This window comes from Naegleria gruberi, assembly GCF_000004985.1.
Source record: "Naegleria gruberi genomic scaffold NAEGRscaffold_60, whole genome shotgun sequence".
Taxonomy (NCBI): domain Eukaryota; phylum Heterolobosea; class Eutetramitea; order Acrasida; family Naegleriidae; genus Naegleria; species Naegleria gruberi.
Window position 1 is genome coordinate 157,741 of NW_003163267.1, and position 22,237 is coordinate 179,977.

The 22,237-nt window shown below is 33.3% G+C and overlaps 12 protein-coding genes across 12 annotated transcripts; 7 read left to right on the forward strand and 5 right to left on the reverse strand.

Moving 5' to 3' along the window:
• Positions 1–1,996, forward strand: NAEGRDRAFT_81478 (peroxisomal acyl-CoA oxidase-like protein; the record flags this gene model as incomplete). The annotated part of the gene is made up of 2 exons (XM_002671526.1): positions 1–158; positions 203–1,996. The coding sequence occupies exon 2, from the start codon at positions 299–301 to the stop codon at positions 1,994–1,996; it is 1,698 nt and encodes a 565-aa protein (XP_002671572.1). The 5' UTR covers positions 1–158; positions 203–298.
• A 215-nt stretch (positions 1,997–2,211) lies between these two features.
• On the reverse strand, positions 2,212–2,859 carry NAEGRDRAFT_52804 (phosphoglycerate mutase; the record flags this gene model as incomplete). Its single annotated transcript, XM_002671587.1, has 1 exon — positions 2,212–2,859. One exon carries the CDS (start codon positions 2,857–2,859, stop codon positions 2,212–2,214), a length of 648 nt encoding a protein of 215 aa, XP_002671633.1.
• A 188-nt stretch (positions 2,860–3,047) lies between these two features.
• Positions 3,048–3,977, forward strand: NAEGRDRAFT_52805 (uncharacterized protein; the record flags this gene model as incomplete). The annotated part of the gene is made up of 1 exon (XM_002671527.1): positions 3,048–3,977. The coding sequence occupies one exon, from the start codon at positions 3,048–3,050 to the stop codon at positions 3,975–3,977; it is 930 nt and encodes a 309-aa protein (XP_002671573.1).
• A 1,068-nt stretch (positions 3,978–5,045) lies between these two features.
• NAEGRDRAFT_81479 (uncharacterized protein) lies at positions 5,046–5,631 on the forward strand (the record flags this gene model as incomplete). Its single annotated transcript, XM_002671528.1, has 1 exon — positions 5,046–5,631. The coding sequence occupies one exon, from the start codon at positions 5,046–5,048 to the stop codon at positions 5,574–5,576; it is 531 nt and encodes a 176-aa protein (XP_002671574.1). The 3' UTR covers positions 5,577–5,631.
• A 76-nt stretch (positions 5,632–5,707) lies between these two features.
• On the forward strand, positions 5,708–8,245 carry NAEGRDRAFT_73367 (uncharacterized protein; the record flags this gene model as incomplete). The annotated part of the gene is made up of 1 exon (XM_002671529.1): positions 5,708–8,245. The coding sequence occupies one exon, from the start codon at positions 5,708–5,710 to the stop codon at positions 8,243–8,245; it is 2,538 nt and encodes an 845-aa protein (XP_002671575.1).
• Positions 8,246–9,389: 1,144 nt separating this feature from the next.
• NAEGRDRAFT_52807 (uncharacterized protein) lies at positions 9,390–10,469 on the reverse strand (the record flags this gene model as incomplete). Its single annotated transcript, XM_002671588.1, has 1 exon — positions 9,390–10,469. The coding sequence occupies one exon, from the start codon at positions 10,467–10,469 to the stop codon at positions 9,390–9,392; it is 1,080 nt and encodes a 359-aa protein (XP_002671634.1).
• A 231-nt stretch (positions 10,470–10,700) lies between these two features.
• Positions 10,701–11,669, reverse strand: NAEGRDRAFT_73369 (sel1-like repeat domain-containing protein; the record flags this gene model as incomplete). The annotated part of the gene is made up of 1 exon (XM_002671589.1): positions 10,701–11,669. The coding sequence occupies one exon, from the start codon at positions 11,667–11,669 to the stop codon at positions 10,701–10,703; it is 969 nt and encodes a 322-aa protein (XP_002671635.1).
• Positions 11,670–12,907: 1,238 nt separating this feature from the next.
• On the forward strand, positions 12,908–14,923 carry NAEGRDRAFT_81480 (uncharacterized protein; the record flags this gene model as incomplete). Its single annotated transcript, XM_002671530.1, has 1 exon — positions 12,908–14,923. One exon carries the CDS (start codon positions 12,908–12,910, stop codon positions 14,903–14,905), a length of 1,998 nt encoding a protein of 665 aa, XP_002671576.1. The 3' UTR covers positions 14,906–14,923.
• Positions 14,924–15,396: 473 nt separating this feature from the next.
• Positions 15,397–17,105, forward strand: NAEGRDRAFT_73371 (uncharacterized protein; the record flags this gene model as incomplete). Its single annotated transcript, XM_002671531.1, has 3 exons — positions 15,397–15,897; positions 15,949–16,771; positions 16,816–17,105. 3 exons carry the CDS (start codon positions 15,397–15,399, stop codon positions 17,103–17,105), a joined length of 1,614 nt encoding a protein of 537 aa, XP_002671577.1.
• Positions 17,106–17,195: 90 nt separating this feature from the next.
• On the reverse strand, positions 17,196–18,992 carry NAEGRDRAFT_73372 (uncharacterized protein; the record flags this gene model as incomplete). The annotated part of the gene is made up of 3 exons (XM_002671590.1): positions 17,196–17,668; positions 17,711–18,192; positions 18,400–18,992. 3 exons carry the CDS (start codon positions 18,990–18,992, stop codon positions 17,196–17,198), a joined length of 1,548 nt encoding a protein of 515 aa, XP_002671636.1.
• A 1,023-nt stretch (positions 18,993–20,015) lies between these two features.
• NAEGRDRAFT_73373 (uncharacterized protein) lies at positions 20,016–20,603 on the forward strand (the record flags this gene model as incomplete). The annotated part of the gene is made up of 1 exon (XM_002671532.1): positions 20,016–20,603. The coding sequence occupies one exon, from the start codon at positions 20,016–20,018 to the stop codon at positions 20,601–20,603; it is 588 nt and encodes a 195-aa protein (XP_002671578.1).
• A 57-nt stretch (positions 20,604–20,660) lies between these two features.
• Positions 20,661–22,169, reverse strand: NAEGRDRAFT_52811 (uncharacterized protein; the record flags this gene model as incomplete). Its single annotated transcript, XM_002671591.1, has 1 exon — positions 20,661–22,169. The coding sequence occupies one exon, from the start codon at positions 22,167–22,169 to the stop codon at positions 20,661–20,663; it is 1,509 nt and encodes a 502-aa protein (XP_002671637.1).
• Positions 22,170–22,237: the final 68 nt, after the last annotated feature.

Here is a 22,237-nt window from a genome sequence, read left to right on the forward strand (position 1 = left end):
TGCCTTCATCCTCATCAGGAGAATCCTTATTAATTGAAGCTAATCAAACAAACGCACAAAGCTTTTTGGAGAATAATCAAACAAGAGCAGTTTCATCATCTAGTAGATCTGTTGATGTTGGTGCCTTGAAGGCCTTCGTGGATGGAAAGTATGCTCACGTAAGTTTTAATGTTTTTATGCATTTTGGTTGACCACATAATAGACCAAGGAGAAAATTAGAGAAAACACTTTAAAGAAGGATTTTAAACATATCTTTGATTATGATACTTTGCATTATCAAGAAGCCCGTAAAGTTTTGATGGGTTGGGCTAAACTTCATACTGAAGAACTTCCATTCGATTTGTTGGATATTCTTAGAAATGATTATGGTAAATTTGTTGCATTCTTTGAACAATTGGGTCATTTCAATACATCTTTGGTTGTCAAGATGGCTGTACAATTCTCCTTGTTTTCTGGTACTTTGGCAAACTTGGGAACTGACAGACATCACGACCTCGTCAGACAAGCTCAAACACTCCAAGTTTTGGGATGCTTTGGTATGACTGAAAAGGGACACGGTTCAAATGTTCGTGGTATTGAAACTACTGCCACTTATGATCCAAAGACTCAACAATTCATTGTCAATACACCAAATCCTAAGGCCATGAAGACTTGGATTGGTGGTGCTCAATATTGTCACTTTTCTGTAGTGTTTGCTCACTTGATTATTGGAGGAGAAAATAAGGGTGTTCATGTCTTTTTGGTTCCAATGCGTGACAGAAATACTCAAAAACTTTTACCAGGTGTTTATGTGGAAGATGTTGAATACAAATTGGGATTGAATGGTATTGACAATTATTCATTCGGATTCAATAATGTTCGTATTCCACGTACTAATCTCCTCAACAGATATTCAGATGTCACCCCAGAAGGTAAATATGTCTGTAAATTCAAGACTGAATCCCAACACTTTGGTGCTACTGTAGGTGAATTGAGTGGTGGTAGAATTGTTATTGGTGCTATCGGTAATGCTGCTGCCAAGTCTTGTCTCGCTATTGCCATCAAGTATGCTTTTGCTAGAAAGCAATTTGGTCCACCAGGCAAGTCTGAAATTTCAATCATGGAATATCCATCTCACTACACTAGATTAATGCCTCTTCTTGCCAGAACTTTTGCTATTGCCTCTGGTTTGGCTTATGTTCGTGACCAATATCGTCACAAGCACAAGAATGCTGAAGCTAATGCTTATGGTCACTGTTTGACCTCAGCTATTAAATCAGCTGCAAGCTTCCACACTCTTCACACTGCTGATATCTGTAGACAAGCTTGTGGTGGTGCTGGTTTCCGTGCTCCAAATTTAATTTCTGGATTCTTGAGAGATACTCACATCTTTGTCACTTTCGAAGGTGATAACCAAGTTTTACTCCAACAAGTTGCCAAATATCTCATTGCTCAATATGCTCAAGGTTGCAAGCAAGGTGGGTTCAAGGGTACTGTTTTCGAATACTATAAGAATGGTAAGGTTGAATTCGATGGTAAGGAAGATTTGACTTGTCCAAGATATCAATTATACTTGTTCAGAAACAGAGAAGTCAAGATGACTGAAGAATTGATTAAGAGACTCAGAGATAGAGAAAATAGAGGTGAAGACCAATGGGAATCATTCAAGAATGAAATTGTTTTTGCCAATGAACTCGGTTTGGCATTTGCTGATAGATTATTACATGAACAATTGCTTAAGGATTCACAACTCTGTGCCTTCTCCATTTCTGGTACTCTCAGTCTTTTGAGTAAGCTCAATGGTTTAGCTCAACTTCAAAAGTCATTGGCTTGGTTCGTCACTAATGATGTCTTGTGTAAGAATCTTGCCAAACAAGTTGATTCTTTGGTCGTTTCTTTATCTAAGGAAGTTAGCAAGATCTCTTTGGATTTGGTTGAATCATTTGATATTCCATCCAATATTCTCCCACCAAGAGCTGACTTGTCTGATTACTCTTGTGATACTCCACAACTCTAAACTGTAGATAATAATTGTAATTTTAATAGAATATTTATTTTAAACATCAAAACCTTCTAGTTTTTAACATTCTGTAATTTCAATCTTTTCACTAAATGGACATTCTCTTTCATCATTAATTCAAATGATTAGTTCCAGTTTGTTTTGATTAATGGCCTTATTACACAAATCATTCTCATAATTGTAATAATTGAGAATAATTGATTAACAGTTTATTATTCATCCTTTCTTAATTCTTGTCTAACTTTGTGATGTTTATCCAAAATTTTAACATTTCCTTCTTTGGAAATTCTAACCTTAATCCAAGTACAATTTGGAACATGCCAATCATAACCAGCCTTAAAATCCAAATGATATAATATAGTACCAATAACTCCTGCATGTGTTGAGAATAATACAGTTTCGCCAACATTCTTATGAAATACTTGATTTTGGACGAAATTCATTAATCTTGCATAAACTTCAGTATGACATTCCGCTTTAGGATCACATTTGAATGAGAGAAATTCGTCTTTGGAATTCCAAGTGTGATGAAAATCTTCCTCAATTTCTCTAATTTCCTCAAATGATTTTCCTTCCCAATGAGACATGAATTTCTCTCTCAATAGTTCAGTTTCTAATATCGGAATGTGTTGATGAGGAGTGTCTTTCAAGGCAATTTCAACTGTTTTTCTGGCACGTAACATGTCTGAACAGTAAACTGCAGAAAAGGGTTTCGTAACCTTTCGGAAAGTTTCGCATAACTCTTGAGCTTGCATTTCACCCAACTCATTGAGTGGAATGTCATTATGACCTTGTAACTTTCTTTCTAAATTCCAATTCGTCTGTCCATGACGAATCAAATACACATCCAACATTTCCATTTTGCTATTATTCGAATCTTGCATTTCACCTCCTTCTTGATGATTTAACATTTTTTTTTTGATTTGTTTTTTTTTGAAATAGACTTGGAATGCATTTTGAACTTGTTTTGAGGTAGGGACCTCTCTCTTAGATAACACTTAGTGTAAATAAAAATAGAATTCTCTTAAGGGGAACAATAGAAATGAAAATGGCGGGAAGAATCTACTCAATTTCAAGTAAGACTTTATTGAATAAACTAATTGTAATATTATTAGAAACTATTCTTCTGCAACCCAACGTCCAAGCAGAAATCATAATTCAAACTGCCAAAGAACAAGGAAAGAGTATCGACTCTCTCCAGCACATTATTGAACAACAGGGAAATCTTGAACTGAAAATGAAAGATCTTCTTGGAAAGCAAGAATTAAATATTGGAAATTTGGAAGAATTCTTTCAATTTTTAACGAATATGTGTGGATTGAATAATACAGGTCAAGATTTAGACGAAACAATTAGTTGTGATTCTGATAAAGCTGTGGTACGAACAAGAAAGAGATCGACAGCAACAATTATCAAACCCTCTGATCATGAAAAGGTGAAAATGAATTTAAAGTCAACTCAAGTTGGAAAACAATTTGCAGAGCAAAAGTTTCAACATGCTTTGGAATTTATTCGAAATCTGGATCGGGATCTCAAACTAAAGACATTAGAGTTACAAAAACTTCAGGAAGAAACTGCCTTTAAACAATCACTAGAATATACAGCTAACAAAACAAGGGACGAAACTGAACTTTCCCAAGATTTCTTAAAAATTAGGAGTTTCGTCTATAGTTTGGGAATTGAGTTTGCCAAGGCAGTTACCAAAAACAAGGATCGAATCAATGAAATTACTCTCGATTACTACAACAAAATTCCTTCAGAGTTGAGGAATTCCATTGAAAAGTCTGAAAATATTGATGAATTAATAGACGAACCACTATTCGAAACTCGTTACGTTAATTGGTTGATTGCTGAATCTGAGCCAAACGGAAGAATGAACGTTTACTATTGTACTGTCAGTTTATTGGAACAGAAAGTTTGTAGAACAGCAAGAAGAAACACAAAAGTCAACATCAAGCCAACCTGTCAATTAGAATGACATTTCATTTGACAATCTGACATGAAATAAAAATGAACGATTTTGGTTCTATACGTGATGCACTAGTGAGTCTTCTCTATGAATATGCCTTGTTGAAAGGTAAAACAAACTTGACCATGGTTCAGATTTCAAAATCACTTCGAGAGAATCAATATAATGTAGAGAGAGTAAAACAAATTTTCGAATTAGATAATGGAAACCTTTCGAAAAATAACGGTCCAAATGAACGAGTTGCCAATTTCCTTCTCAATATTGACAAGACAGAGCAGGAAGAGAATTTGACACTGCATCAAATTCAACTTGAATATCAAGAGAGATTGAAAGATGCAGAAGAGAAGGATAAAGAAATCATCGAACTTCAAACAAGATTAGTCAACGCAAGTGCTCTCATTGATCAAATGAAACAACAACAAGGCGAAATGCATCAAGTTTCGAATGAGAAACAGAACCTATTAGATCAAGAAACCCAACAAATCCAAAGAATTCAACAATTGAGAGAGAAAATGCACGATCTTTCCACTGTGAATGGCATGGATGATTTTGGAATTTGTGAGTGTTCGAATTGGTGTAAATTTCTGGTGTGTTCTTCCTTCTCGTTGATCATCCTTGCGTGTTGCTTGTTGTTGATTGTGATTTTAGTAATTGTTGGTTTGGCTCTTTATAAACGATTTGAAATGATTTGAAATAATTTTAATATAATTATTAGAAATGTTTGGCAAACTATTTATTAAATTCACTTTTTTAAATCAGAAATGAGAATTGTCAAGACAAATAGTAATCCAGTTAGTAGGAGAGCAAGACAAAAACAGCCAACAATTAGGAGGCATACACTAATGCTAATACAATATTTGTTACAACAGATTCTTTTGACCAACTTTCGAATAATCAAACTAAAGAATGCATCATCACTTTGAGAGAGAAATCGAGAAAAGAGGGAATGTGGATGATCATCCACGAGTGGATTTTCCTCCTTTCTAACAAGACATGATGGCTCTTCCTCACTATCAGAAGCACAGAACGTGTATTCATCATTCGTCATTTTCTTATTTTTGAATCTTGATCAAAAAAATGTCACAAACCAAATTCTCATCCTACTTTGCCATCACTCGCAAAGTCATCTGTTACATTGTCTTGAGTATTTACAGTCTAGCTTGTCTTTCCACTTGTGGTTTAAATATTGGATGTGCTGTCACTTTTCCAAGAGATTGTGAATTCCAATTCTCTGTCAGATTGGACATTGTCATTTCAGTTTTTGCTTTTATTAACTTTCTCTCAAGTGTTGCCGTCTTGATTGTTCAGATCATTCACGACTCACAAAAGATGGGTCCCATCACCATTGTCCGACTCAGAATCGTATTATACTTGTGCACAACCTTGATGTTCATGTTTACTGGAATGTGTTTATTATTGGATCCAGTGTCAATTTCCTTTGAGGATTTGTATACTGGATCGTGTCAGAGAGGTGAAACTAATGTGGATATTAATGCTGCTGCCATTGCTTTGGATTGTCTTGCATTTGTTTCATTGTTTTGTTTTGTTTTTATTTATGGATTTGAGTTTGTGAATGGAGCACAAGAAAAAACCAATCTTTCGCAATAGATGGAAGATTTCAGATAGATTGAAATGAAAATAAATCGACGCATGTTTCTTCTGGAATAGATTATTTTATTGGAAACTAAAAAATAATTAAAAAAAATGGAAAGCTTTCAATGGGTCAGTAATAATACACAATGTTGAATATTAATTTCTCATCATTGTCACAGTCCGATAAAAATTATATTCTCGAGCAAATTAAATGGAATGATTGTTCGTGTTTGGAGAAAGTAAACGAAACTTTAAAGAAGGACCGAGAATTCGTTTTGGAAACTATTAAAAAACATGGATCAGCACTCGAATATGCCGATGAATCCCTCAAGCAAGATAGAGAATTTATATTGACAGCTGTCAAAACGAATGGAAATTCATTTCGTTACATTGATGAAAAATTTAAAAAAGATCGAGAAATTGTTTTGGAGGGATTTAAAGAAAATTTATCTGCACTTGAATATGCTGATAAATCATTGAAAAAAGATCGAGATTTCATGTTGACAGCTGTCAAACAAAATGGACTAGCTCTTCAACATGCGGATAAATTATTAAAAAAGGATCGGAAAATAGTATTGGAAGCTGTTAAGGAAAAGGCATATGCTTTTAAATATGCCAATAAATCATTTACAAAGGATAGAGAATTTATGTTGGAGGCAATTGAATCAAATCCGTATGCATTTGGAAATGCCAATGTTTCGTTTAAAAAGGATCGACAATTCATGTTGGATGCTGTGAAGAGAAATGGACTAGCTCTTCACTATTATCAAGATGATTTATTTAGGAAAGATAGAGAAATTGTATTGGAGGCAGTTAAAACAAATGGGAAAATACTCAAACATCTCAGCGAATCATTTAGGAAGGATCGAGAAGTGGTGTTTCAAGCTTTTCAGAATTGGAAAAAAGCACTGAAATATGCGAGTGCATCACTCAGGAATGACAAACTCTTTCTCTATTGGATTTCCAAGCATGATTTGAATACAGCTCGAGAATATTCACCACACCTCGTTCAAATCATTGAGAATCACAGCAAATTGCAGACTAAACTGTCAACGAATATTATTGACATTTACTCGAAAAGTTTCAGTGATGAAAATGAATTGTATTACTGTTTGGAGTTGCCTAAGAATAATCCAAAATCAAAGAGTACACTTTTCAATCTCAATCCAACCTATTCTACTGTATTCATTGAAAAATTAGTGATATTTCAAATATGGAAACGATTGACTGAATCAACAATTGATATTTTCTATTTGGAATCTCCAAATTACTATTTATTTTGTTTCAGATTGGAGAAATTTTTAGAGGAAAATAGTACTCAACCAATTGGTTTGAAGGATTTGAAGAGAGTTGTGGAAACTATTTCATCCAAATTCGAAACATCACATTATAACAAGAAGGAAACCAGTCAGATACTTTACTTTTTTACAAAATGGACAGAAAGCGAGAAGACATTCAACAATTACAAACAAATATTATCAAAATATAATGAGCTACATGGAGACTTGTCTAAAATATTCAGAGCTATGAATCAGTATTACAATTATTTCAGTAATGATTATGATTTTATTTCGATATTGGGACATGGAGGTGAAGGAGTGGTATTAAAGGTATTCCATAAATCGAGTAGGTCACTTAGAGCTGTTAAATTCAAATATAACACCGAGGAAAGCGAAGAATCTGGGAATGAATTACTGAAATTATTGAGACGAAAAGATTTGACTGGAAAGATCAATTACTTTGATTGTGGAATGATACATAATCACCTCTATTCTGTCATGGAATTGGGCGAGGAATCTCTGGCAGATTACATATCGAGGAATTTTGAAATTTACATGAATCGAACTGCAAAATCTAAAGACAAACTGATAGAAATTCTTCAAATATTTATCAAAGTATTGGAATCAGTCAAGTCCATACATGATCACAACATTTTACACAGAGATTTGGATCCACAAAATATTGTCAAAATTCAAGATGAGTACAAGATTATTGATTTTGAAACTTCAAAGGTTATCAAGACAGGAAACTCAATCACCATTGCTCGTGGAAAATATTCATACATGTCACCTGAAGTGTCACATGACAGTTACACAGATGACATGTTAAAAAATGGTGATGAAATGAAACTAGCTCATAATATTGGAAACATTACAATTTCATGCGATTTATTCTCATTGGGATGTATTCTCTTAAAATTACTAACCAATGTTCCATTACAATTGGATGAGCAATTTATTCATGATTCGGATATTTCAAAATATAATGATAATTTTACCTATTTTAATGTGTATGGAAAGTACTTCTTCACTGTCGTGACGACATCTGAAGGAGAAATGAAACTACACTATGCCATTGAAAAATTAATCAATAGCTCAATTATGGAGGAGTATGGAGTGAATCATTTATTGATTCGATGTATCATTACAATGATTCAAAGAGATTCTTCCAAGAGATTATCTTGTCGTGTGCATAAAACTACACTGGAGAGTGTGGTCAAGTTTTTGAAAGGAGAAAGCAAAGAATTGAAGGAGATTACTGATTATAAGGAAATTATATCACTGAAAAGCTATTCTCAATTGATTGAGGAAAATAAGAAACTAAACGAAAATCAGAAAGCATTGGAGGAGAAGATTAAAATCTTGGAAGAGGAAATAAGGAAATGGAAACTAAATAGTCAATAAGATTATAATATTTTCAAATTCCTTTAAACTTCAAAAAAGAGAAATTCCCTTAAAAATATCATTTTCTTAATCTTGATTCAAACCTTTTAAAACTTTCGAATATTTCACTAACATTATCATGTTTAATACTTGGATTCTCATACGTTGTTTGGTAATTCCTCATATTTGAACCTATTTTAAACATAGCCTACTTTAACCAGTTATTTCAATTTGTTCTCAAATTACAAAAAATAACACAATCATAAACAAGAATTACAACAATTAGTATCAAGTTTGGATTTTGATTTGAAAAATGTTAATAAAATCAGATATTTTAATAAAAGATGAAGGATATTGGAAACAAGATGAAAAAACCATCGAATCAATTACTGGAAAACGATTCAGAACAATTTACGAAATTCTAAGTGAAGAGGTGGATTTAAATTTGGATAATTATAATAGTGATCGACATATTTTGAGATCAAGAGTTGAAACCTTATATGAAAAGGCAGAGAATAAGGCAATGCCTTTGTGTTTCGTATTGGTAAACATTATTCGATACATTAAACAGTTGAATATTCTGGTTTGGGGAGACAAAACAAACCCCATCAAGCAACTAACATTCCTCTCCATGTTTGGAATCCCATCTGATGTGAGTGGAGTTACTCGAATCGAGGCAATTGATTCTGACAAGTGCAAAGTTTCACAAAATAGTTTCGTCTTGGAGGTACTATCCACAAAGGTGATCAACAACTACAACATATACACCAATAGGCTTGTTAATCACCCAATATGTGAGAACTGGTACGATGGAATCAAAGTGAACAATTACACATTTGTTGATTTGACATGTGAAGATTTTTATGTGGCATACAAGAAATCAATTCCTAAACTCATTTGCACCGTTCTATGGTGAGATAATCAACAACAATCATTCCTGGATTTCCATGGAATCAGTTTCTTATTTAGAATTCAGTTGCCCATTGATGATTTTAAAATAATTTATTGAACGTGTTGAAAATTGTTGATTATTTTTAACAAATCTGTTTTAACGTATTTGCTAAAGCCTTAATAATTCATCGCGAACTACTGCTAGTTTAAGAATTAATTTTTTAATTTTTATAAAAATTGATAAAGAGAATCATCAATTCATCATAATGGAAGATTAATATTGACGTTCCACAGTTTGAATGCTCTTCCACAATGAACCCATCTGATTTCGTGATAATTGAAGGAAACCAATTCCAACTTGTTTCAGTGGTTTCATTTTACTAATGTAAATTAATCCTTCATCATTAATTCCATTGTAACTGACATCGAGATAGGTCAATTGATTCATTTTGTTGATGAACGTTAATGCTAGATTGTCAATTGCACTTCCACTGATATTAAGGAAGGTCAACTGGTCCAATTGACTCAATAATTCAACTATTTCATTATTAATACCATTATAAGAAATATCTAGAAGTTGTAATTGTTTCAATTTGATAATATTCTTAGCTCCTGAATTACCAATTTTAGTATTGCAAATGTACAGATGTGTTAATTGAGTCATTTCACAAATATGTTTAACACCAGTTTCTCCAAGTTTAGTATACGAATCGCTCAATTGTTTCAACTGTTTCATTCCACTTATAAACTTAGCTCCTTTAGATCCTATCTGATTATTATTAATTACTAAAACAGTCAATTCATCCAAATTACTGATATATTCAGCTGATTTATCACTAATCAAATTCGAATAAATATTTAATGTCTTTAACTGCTTGAATGAACTAATTAATTTGACTTGTTCATCAGTAGTTTCATTACCTGTAATACAAAGATACGTCAATTTACTCAATTGACTCAAATATTCAACTCCCTCATATGTAATATTATTTTTTGAGCCAATTGAAAGTTTGGTCAACTGGCTCAATTTACTTAAATAATATAGACTTTCATTTCCAAAATTATTGTAAGAATCAACATGAATATCGGTTAAATTATTCAATCCTGCAAGATATTTAGCTCCTTTCGAATCAATGGTTTCACTACTTAAATAAACTTTCGTTAATTTTTTCATAGATTCGAATATTTCACAATCGAATCGATTCGGAAGTCTAAACTTGTCAAAAACTTGCAGATTTTCCACATTTTCCAAAAATTGACCTTTCAATTTCGTATCTTTTCTAATTGTTAACGAATGTTTAATTCCATTTCGAATAACATTAAACCATTGTTTAGAAACTAGGGCGCATTTCATCACTAAAAATTTAAAATCATCATGAAAAGATAAAATTTCAAATAATTCGTCATTACTGAATAAAAATACTTTTTTAAACGGATCTTGTTTGGAATGAGAAAAGTCAACATTGCTATTAGAAACTGGTGGAAAATTGTTGTTGATCATATCACTCATTTTTTTTACATTAATTTACAATGTCAATTGTTATTAATAATGGATAAGAATTTATTATCAGAAAACAAGATGAAATCATTCAATGAATTCATCATCTTCAACATCCTCAAAATATTCGTCATCATCTTCAACATTCTCATCAACTTCATCCTCATCATCATCATCATCCTCATCCTCATACTCATCACCTACAACAATGCCTCTATCCATGAGTCTTAATTGGATTTTCAATCTGTTGTCTGTTGCTATTTTTAATCCCAACTCTTCAGCTCTTGTGAATAATTCGAGAGCTCTCTCTAGATCTTCATACTCGTCTCTATTGGTATAGAACTTTCCTAAATCATTCATAGCACCTGGATCACCTTGATTAACTGCCTTCTCAAGCCAAAATCTATTCTTTTCTTTATCTTCATAACCAGGTTCAAAATGGAACAAGACTGCCAGGTTAATTTGAGCTCGTACATATCCTTGTTGTGCAGATCTGGTTGTCCACTTGAATGCTTTTCTAATATTCTTTTCAGTTCCAACACCATTTGCATAAAAGCTCCCAATTTTATATTGAGATTTCATAATTCCATGTTTTGCTGATTTTTTGAACCACCTGAATGCTTCTTTGTGCTCTTTCCTCTTTTCAAACACCCTTCCAATGGTGTGGTGGGATGGCAAATGTCCCAATTCAGCAGCTTTCAAATGAAAATCAAATCCTTGAGATTTCTGATTGTGTGAATAAAGGGTAGTACCTGCTTTGTAAAGGAACAGAGGATTGGAGGAAGAGTTTGCAATTTCTACAAATAAATTGACTAGATCCTGATAATTTTCCACAATAATGCGTGGTAGTGCGAATTCAGTCAAGCTGGAAAGGAATGATGCTTTTCGTAAAACCTCACTGAAAGTGCCAAAATCAATCCGGTTTCCCTTCAATTCCAGTGTAACCAAGCTATTGAAATATTTACAAGAAAATACACGTTGTAAATCATGTATTGGAAGGTCACAATTATTAAGGTCCAATTGCGAAACTCCTTGCATTGCACTACTACTACACATATCCTCAATACTAAAAGAATCAGTTTTTAACACTTCGATCCGTACCCATGGAAATGCATAGAAAACGTGATGAAAAGATTTGGCCACCAATTGGAAACTCAAAATTTGAAATTTGTACTGAAAATTCTCAAGGAAAGACCGAATATAAAAAGCAATATCAGGTGGGATGTAGGTTCTTGCATGGTTGGTGACCATTTTTTTTGTAGTATTTTCTTTTTAACCAACAATATGTGTTTGTTGAAAGGTAAATTTGAAAACGTGATTTGGGTTTACAAAAATTCTAATTAGGTAATAGACTTGAAGTCACAAATCAAATCCTCAACGTACTGGGCTCGCAATTAATTTTCCTGCAATAATATTTTCATATAATCCTCATTGATAATTAAACAACTCGGTTGAGAATTTTAGGACGTCTCTGATTATTGGCAACTTAAATATTGGCCATAACGAAAGTAGAAACTATAGAAAAATCATGGGATTGGTATTGATTCAAAACCAATCGGACAATCCTTAACTCTTAAACGTATAAATCTATGATTCAGAAACGAATCTGGTTTTACATATGCCTCAAATTCATAAAAAGTATTGTTGAAAAATATCTTTCATTTGTAGGAATCTTAATTGCATGATTGCCCACAAATACATCATTGTTGGAAATGAACTGATAGATCTGTAATGGAATATTAGTTGCCAAGAAATACCCATCATTAGTACGTCATGATTATTATGAATATAATTTTGAAGATAGGCAATAAACATTCCGAGTAGCTAATGTACTGTTTTCCTTTGTAAAATTTAAATATAAAGATAAATTAATTATTGTTGGTGCAAATTCCAAATCAAAATTCTAATAATATTGATGAATATCTTTGTAATTATTAATATAATTTGTATTTCTCCTTCTTGCTACTATTATTGCGAATCCAGCAGAGCATTTCACCATCTAGAGAATACCACAACCAACCAAATCAATTAATCCAAAATTTGTTAACTTTTTTGCCTTTAAATTCAAACATTTTTTAATCTACAGTTTTCACCACAACCAACAAATTTACCTTTGGTAAGGTTAATAATTATTTAATATTACTATTCGGAATAGAGTAAAATTCAAAATTGATTAAAAGTATACGGATAACAATCATCAAACAATAATTTTCATTAAATTATTATTATCATTATCATCATCTAATAAATAACAATAAAAATCAAAGACAATATTGAAGCGATTTTGATAAAAAATGTCTTCTGCAACAACCAGCAAGAAAAAGAAGACCAAACTTTCACTGGAGGAATTTTGTAAAATCAATGGAATTGAAACACCTTTAGAACAATCTAAACAACAAGCGGAAGCAGCTGAAGAGGAAGTTGTTTATGTTGTTGATAATTCTTCATCATCAAAGAAGAAGAACAAGGCTTTGAAACAAGGCGATAAGAATAGACACACATCGAGGAATACTTCAGTAATTTCATATATTCAAGATGATTTTGAAGGAGATGTTTTATATGATTATTATGATATCGGAGATGATAGTGATGAAGATGATGACGTTGTTATTGTTCCTTCATCAACCGATTTAGTCCATCGTGATTTATTAACTGAAAATCAAAACCTCATAATGTCTTCAGGAAATAGTACTGCTTTGGAGAATGCAGGTTTTTCAAGAGATAATGTTGCTGGATCATCAGCCTCTTCATCTTCTTTAACTAGTAATAATGTCAATTCTAAACATTCAGGAAGAATTAACCTTTCAACATCCATAAGAACAGATATTTCCAAGGTTGAAAAGAAGGAACTCAACTCTAGAATTAAATTAGCTGATAAATTGGAAGCAAGAGCAACAGTTGAACAAGTTATTGATACTAGAACAAGAATGATTCTTTTCAAATTGATGAATAATGGTTTCTTCTACTCTGTCAATGGTTGTGTTTCAACAGGTAAAGAAGCTAACGTTTATATTGCTTATGGTGACAAGGAGGAAGAAAATTCCGAAAAGCAATATGCTGTGAAAATTTACAAAACTTCAATTTTGGTTTTTAAGGACAGAGATCGTTATGTTACTGGTGAATATAGATTTAAATCTGGTTATTCTAAACACAATCCAAGAAAAATGGTTAGAGTTTGGGCTGAAAAGGAAATGAGAAATTTGAGAAGATTAGAAAATGTTGGTATTCCATGTCCATCAGTTCATGTTCTCAAACAACACGTTCTTGTCATGTCATTTATTGGTAAGAATGGTTGGCCAGCTCCTAGACTGAAAGATGCCAAGTTGACTGAAAGCAAATATAGAGAAATTTATTTGGACATTATCAAATCTATGCGTACAATGTATCAAAAGGCCAAACTTGTACACGGTGACTTGAGCGAATATAACATGTTATACTTTAAGGGAAGAGTTTATATTATTGATGTTTCTCAGAGTGTTGAAAATGACCATCCAAATGCTCTCGAGTTTTTAAGAAAGGATTGTGAAAATATCAAGAACTTTTTCTACAAGAATGGTTTGACAAATATTATGACCACTAGAGAATTGTTCGATTTTGTTACTGATATTACCTTGAGAGATGAACAAATTGATTCATACTTGGAAACCATGATGGAAAAGATTCAAGACAGAGCTCCAATTACAGCTAAGGAAGAAGTCGATGCTGAAGTTTTCAAACAAGTATATATTCCACGTACATTGGGTGAAATTATGGACTATGAGGCCCATCGTGATAAGGTAGAAATGCAGGAAAACACTGACGATATTTTCTACAGAAGTGTTACAGGTATCAATATGAACCTAGATGGTGCTGCCACTACACCATACGGTCTTACGGAACAAGAAGCTCAACAACTTGAGGGTCAAGAAGAGGCCAATACCTCAACACCATCACAGACAGAAGCCAGCAGTGCTACTACTGTGGAACCTCCTGTTATTGTTGCATCATCTGAGGAAACACCTCAACCAGAAGAGCAACAAACAACAAGCAGTAGCATTCCAGAGCAACCAACAAATGAAACAGCACCTGGTGGTGAAGACAATGATGAAGAAGAATTAATCATTGACGATTCTAGCTCAGAAGAGGAAGATGGAAAGAAAGGTAAAAAGAAGAAGCCACCTCTTCCAGATCTTTCTGCCATGACTAAGGAAGAACGTAAGAAATGGGTAAAGGAGTACAACAGAGAAAGAAGAAAGACTAAGATTCCAAAGAAGGTCAAAAAGAAGCTGGAAAAGAAACATAAGAGTAAATAAATTTACCTTGTCCATATTAATGCTGGTCAACATTTAAAGATCTGTGACCTATTTTGTTCTGTGCTACTGAGCGATTCTCTCAATATCGGAGTTCAAAACTTTTTCACACAATAATCAAAGTGCTACCACAACGACAACAAACAATGCCATCATATTTTGCTGAACAACCATCCATACCAATATCAATCTATGGTTTCGCTAATTTAGAGAGTTATCCCACCTCACAAACAGCATTTCAAAAAAAACCTTCACTCACACTTATCTTCATCTCTTCACTTATCTTACGAAATTAATTTTCAAAACTCCTTGAAAAAAAAATGATCGGCAACTCCTTCGTAGCGACGACGCAATCAGCAGGATATTCCACGGTGATGATGAGGACGAATAAAAATCATAAAAGTGGTGGTGGTGATGGTGGTCATCTTCGTCTTTTTGATGGTCCTGTAGGCTATTTAATGATGATTGCTGTTGTGATCGTGTTATTGTCAATGATGGTCTCATCTACGGAGGCTTTTAATATTGGAGCAAAGCCTACAGTATTAAATCCCAAGTTGGTGAAAATTTTGGGTAATAATTGTACAGCAGAGTCTGTGGAAAGAGACTGTGGAGGAATGATGACTTTGGTCTGTATTGAAGGAAGGTGTTCATTGTGTAATGAATCAGTTCAATGCAGCTCACAGATTGATTCCGTATACAGTTGTAAATTTATGGGTAATTATGCTAATATGACAAACTATACTTCATCAGGAGGTGTTTGTGCACACAAGGATTTGGGTGATTTCTTTAGTTTGTTTGATTTATTTTCAGTTTTGACCAATTTCATTGGTTCTGTTTTGAGTAGTGCTGGTGGTACAGGAGGTGGTGGTGTTTTCGTTCCTCTCTTGCACGTTCTTGGTCGTTTCAATGCTCAGGAAGCTGTTCCATTGTCAAAAGTCATGATTTTCGGTGCTGCTGTCACTAATGTTTTCACATTATTCTTTAGATCTCACCCAGTAAGTGTTTTTTTTGAAATGTGTGAAAATTAATTTCTGATAATTTTATAGTATGCCGACAGACCATTGATTGATTATGATATTGCTTTAATGATGGAACCTGCAACCTTATTGGGTACAATTATTGGCGTATTTTTGAATATCATTTGTCCAGAATGGGTTATTGTCCTTTCTGTTATTATTGTCTTGACAATTACAACAATCTTGACATTTAGAAAGTTTTTCCAAAGAGCTAGAGTTGAATTTGCATTTTTATGGAAGAAAAAGAAAAAGGATGAAGAAACTGAACCATTGAATAAGGAACAAGAACCTATTGTTTCCGAAAATAAGGAAGAGGAACAAGCTCAAGGTTACGGATCTGTTAATAAGGAAGAAGAATCGCTTGTTAATACTCAACCAATTTTCGTTTCTCAACAAGTAGCTGAAAAGGACTTTGTCAAGCCATCAGCATGGACAATTGTTAAGAAAACTCCATATTGGAAGATTTTTGTTTTGATTGTTTGTTGGATTATTATTTTCACTTTGAGTTTATTGAGAGGTGGTGAAGGTGCTCCTTCCGTTATTCCTGGTTTGGAAATGTGTAGTCCAGTTTATTGGACTTTGGTCGGATTGAGTTTCCCAATTATTGGTGCAATCATGATAATTGTTGCCGCCTACTTGCTTATTGATTACAGAAGAAAGGTCAAGAGAGGTCACGTATTTGTTCAAGGAGATGTTAAATGGAATTGGATTAACGTTACTTTCTATCCTGGTGCTTGTTTGATTGCTGGTATTTTAGCTGCCATGTTGGGTATTGGAGGTGGTATGATCAAGTCTCCACTCTTGCTCTTGTTGGGATCTGACCCTGCTGTCGGTGCTGCCACTGCTGCTTTCAGTAAGTTTTATAATTTCAAATGATGAAGATAACAATTATTTTAGTGATCTTCTTTACTTCTTCAATTTCCTCTGCTCAATTTGCTATTGTTGGTAGAATTCCATTCGATTACGGAATGCTGTATGGTCTTACTGGATTTGTCAGTGGTTTTGTTGGTTATTTCTTTGTCACTTTTGGTGTTGAAAGATGGGGTAAGAGATCACTTATCATTTTGTGTGTTGGTCTCGTTTTGCTCTTTGCCACAATGCTTATGGGTGGTGTTGGTATTTATGATGTTGTTATTGATCTCCAACAAGGTGTATACATGGGCTTCCATGATCCATGCAGAGCTTAATCAGTTTAATTTATTTTATGTAATCTATTACCATTTTTGAAATTGTAACTAAAAAATTCATAATTTTTCTTTATATTTTACTCTAGTTTATTAAGCATTCTCGATTTTGCAAATTTTGTGAATCTTGTTGATTGAGTCAATTGTAAATGTTACTTTGACCCTATCCACAAGCAGCTCGTGCTCATCCTCAATCTCATTATTCTTTGTCTTTTTGTAATTACTTCTAATGTCTTGGGATAATACTTGAGTTAAAAATTCAATAAATTCGTCCAATTCTTTCTTCTTATCAAAGAATTCCAAAGTATGAATACGTTCTTTGAGCTGTGTTGTGGCCAGCTCTGAAAATTCCACTTTAAATTTCTCAACATTTTCAACTGGATCTTTGATCCATTCAGGAACTTTAACATTTGCAAAGTTATCGTATCCATCAATGTATGGTTTGATATCAAGAACAGCTGTACCATCTACGAGATCAGTTCCCTTCAAATGAAGTGTTCCATCACTATCAATACGATCAATTTCCACGATACTCAATCCAATAGCATTATATCTATGAGGAGTTCCTGAATATTGTTAGTTCCATAATTCTAAATTGAAAAACCTACTTGAAGCATAAATACCAATCTTCTTATTTCCCAATCTTGGTGGTCTAATCTTGGCTTTAATTGCATTTTGGCTATCTGTTTCAGCTCCTTTTGTTAAATTTGTATTCAAGTTGAATTGGAAAATAATATAACAATGAGAGTATTCACCCAAACCATCCATAGATGAAGAAGGATTACAATGAGGTAAAAGTTTCAAAATTGCTCTTCCCTTATTTACATAATAAGGTTGTCTAGGACATCCATTTCTAGTCTTGTACACTGATCTCAAATATCCAATAGGTTTAATAGGTAAAAATGGAAATGGTTCAGAACTTGATGATTTTTCAACTTCAGTTGTTACTACTTCTGAAGAAGGTGTCGAGTTGATTAACAATTTTTGTTCAATTTCTCTGATTTTTTGTTCAGCTCGCACTCTTCCAGTTCTTTCCATTTGTCTATTTGTTGTTTCCTTCTCCAATTGAATTTTAATTTTCATATATTCTCTATAAATATAAATTATCACTGAAAGTAATATTACAATGACTGATGTGACAATATAAATTAAATGTTCATTTAAAAATCCTTCTCCGAATAAATTATTTGATGACAAAATTGTTCCTTCTTCTTGTTGCGACATTTTTTTTTTAAATTTCACAATTCAATTAATTGTGAAACTATTGAATCAAATAAATTAATTTTTATTCCAAAACCTTGAGAGTGGAGAGCTCTTTTCATTATTGTTGTTACTATCAGGGGATTCTTCCTTATCATTTTCATCTCGTGACTCTTTTTTAAATCTATCAAAAAAGCTAGTTTCATCATCATCCGATTTGTCCGATTTGTTATTGTTGGTGGTGGATGGTATTTCAGCAGCTCCAGCCATAACAGAACCTGTTTCCAATGCTGATGATGTCACTCCAGGTGTCACTATTGAAGATAATGTTGTTGTTTGTTGATTTGGGGATGTGAGTGACACAAATCGTTTGATAGCCGAACGACGTCCATGAAACCGTCCTATTGAGTATCCCAATAATGCAGAACTAGCCATAAACAAGGCAATCATTGACACATCCGAGGTCTTTTTCCCAAAATTTGAAATATCAGCATGTAATTGTTGTTCCTGAGAAATTGTCTGATTCAACTCTCGTAATTGTTCCTCCAATTTCTGTTGATGTCTCATTCTCTGTACATAACCCAAGTAGGCTGCCATACATGATAAAGCAGTAGCAGTAAACGAGAGAAGATTCTTGTGATTCTCGAAAACTGTCCTATACCTCTCATAGGCTGTTTTAACTTTGCTCATTTTCCAATTATTCCGATCCAAAATCAATTAATTGATTTAATATTTAAATATTCCTTTTTGTTTGTTAAATCTTGATGATAAAAACAAAGATGATAAGAAAATTTCAAAGCCTTCTTGGTGGCGCCTTTTTTTTTTTTAAAATTTCTAAAAAAAAAATTAATTTTGATTGAAACCTTTTCGCCTTTTTGGAATCGCTTTTTTGCCAAGAAGAAATTTTAGCCTTTGAAATTTTAACATCATTAGCCTCCTTCTAATAATATTGAATATTGATTGTAGATATAAATTTGAAAAGAGAGGTTTCGAGGCCATTTAAAAACGGTTTGATTTGGACAAGGCTTTAATTTATTTGTAGAATAATAATTATTGAGGAAAAAAGTTTTTCGGAATGATTGATGGTGGTGATTTAGGGTCTAGTAGTAGTGGTGGTGGTAGTTGGAATAATATTATGAATGGAATAATTGTGGATTTGATGATGATGGAAAAACAACAGGTGTTTAATTTTGTAGATGATAATAATAATACACATGATACTCCACCACCTGTTTGTTTGAGTGATGAAACTTGTAATTTAGGAACACGTAAGTGTTTGATTGTATTGGAAATTAATTGAGATTTTTCGGAATTGTAGAAGTTCCAGTTTATGTTTTTCTAGGATTAATGATTGCTGCATTTAGTGTGGCTGCATTATTTAATTTTGCACTAACTATTCGAGAAATAATTCACAAATCGATATTCAAATCGAGGCTGATTTTCTATATATTAACTTTAATTTATTTAATTGCTAAACTGGTATTCTTTCTAACTCATCTGGGAGCAAAAATTGGAGGATTGTCTCCTAAACAAGTGGATGGAAATAATGATTTCAATCCTCATATCTACCTTTCTACTCATATCATATGGTTTTGGAGTGGAACATTATTCTCGAGTGCATTCCTGTGTTTGTGTATTAATTATACGGAAATTTATCTCTATTCACAGGGGATTTCAATAGAGTTTGCAAAGGAACAGACAAAAAAGCTGAAAATGGGTGTTATTTCAGTAATTACCATGATTCACATTGTAGATCTCATTCTCTTTGTTTCTATGATTGTTTTCTTCCATTTAGGAGACCCATATATGGTGAAAGCAGTCCTAGTATTTCAATTACTGTTCAATATAGCACTGAGCATTCTAGTTGTTAGCTTTTTCATTTTGTGGATTTATGTGAGCAGGAAATTTTTAGAGTGGAAAGGGATGCACTCTCACGAAAGATATATTATTCTGACAAAGAAACTATTTTTTGTGGCATGCTTTTTTGTCTGCCTTATTATCCTTAAAGCTCTTGCAAATATTTTCCTCACAACCTATGTTTCTCTGTGTGGACCTATTTGTGTGAATGTGCAGATTATATTGAATAGTTGTACGTGCTCTGTTGGAGATTTGATTCCACTCCTCTCCCTGTATTATACATTCTGGTTCTTTGATAAACCAAAAAAGAAAGAAGGAGAAAATAACAACTTGCTTATTCCAGTACCTAAGAACAACACTGAAACTGCTTTGAGAACACTTCATAACACCTCACTGTCTTCCCTTCCAGTAGATGTTCAATTAATAGACGACTATGAGGAATAAGTTAAATAATTTAATGGGTATGTGTTAATTAAAAATTGAAATATATCTACATGTTGCCTAGAGCTTGAGTTTTTTCATGGAAATTCCATTCACAGAAACCTTATCAGTTTCAGTAGGTTGTTGAGTTGTGGCCTTACTCATTGATAAGGTTGGAATGAATGGTTTTGTACTTGGTTGAGGTTTAGCACCTGCAAGATTAAGAGATAGAGCTGGAATAACTGGTTTTGTGGAAGGTTTAACTTCTTTTGGTGGTTCGTCTTCAATGTCATCTTCACTTGAATAGTCGCTATCATCTGATGCTGGGTCATCCTTTTCACTGAGATCTTCTTCTGAAAACTGTTTTTCTTCTAATTTCTCCAAGTTGTTTTGGTCTTGAAGGAGAAATGCTGAAGCAGTAGGTGATAGAGAATATCCACTTCCACTATGTACAATTGAGTCAACCTTGCTTCCAGGAATACTCATTTTTGGAACTGCAAGATTATTGGTTGGTAAATTGGTGGTATTTGTAGTATTTGAGGAATTTGTATCTTTGGTAGGAATATTCAATTTAAAGGAAGGTGGAACAGTTGCATTGTTCGTATTAAGTTTGAGAGAAGGTATTCCAAGTTTTGTTGGTTCTGGTTTTTGTGCTTCTCCTCCATCACTTTCATCACTTGAATACTCATCAGAGTCTTCTGTTGGTGAAGTGACAGCTGTTGTGGTAATAGGTGTTGTGATTGGTTTTGGTTGAGTATTTGCAGATCCTATACCTGAAAGTTTAGGTATTGGGAATGACATAGGTACTGGTTTTACATTATCTTGTTGTGTATTGGTTACTTCATTTGTTGAACTATTTGGTTGATTTGTATTTTCTGGAGTTCCAACACTATGTAAATTATCCACATTTAAAGCAACAGAAGTTGTCAAATACTTTTGAGGAGAGAATCCCAATGAGCTCATCATGTTTAAAAAACCTGTTATGAATGCAACAGCAAAATCATGAATAACTTCAGTTGGAACTACTTCATCCAAATCCTCTTCATCACGAGGCATCAATCCTTTTTCTTCTCCGACAGCTTGCATTAAATCAATAAATTGTTGAGTTGAAATACCATATAATTCCTTGATTGACAATAATTCATAAATTACACTCGCAGTATCAATGCTCACCCAATGAGTTTTTGGATGTTTTGGTAGTTTTATAATATGTCCAACAGAAAACACACGAACAAACCAATCTCCAAAAACCTTTTTTCCATTTCTTGCTGTATTAATTTGTTTCCACATATGAAGAGTACATTGGGCTTGTAATTCACTTTTAAAACCATGTTGATCGGTTTTTAAATGCTCCGTCACTGATCCACACCAATCAGTAAATTTCATTAAATCATCAAGACTAAATTTTCCATTCTTATCAAAATCTAACATGAACAAAACTGCGAGTTTTTTAAAATCAATAGGATATTCATCGAGTGATTGTAATTTTTTAGCTTCCTCTATTGTCAAGTATTCCCTCTCCGGTTTTTTCTTTACGAGTTGATATTGTTTTTGTACGTGGGAACGAATTGTTGTATTGATTTGTCCCATTTTTTTTAATTGGTTATATTTGAATTTATCAAGTTGATGCCATCAGAGAGGATGATGAAGTGATGATT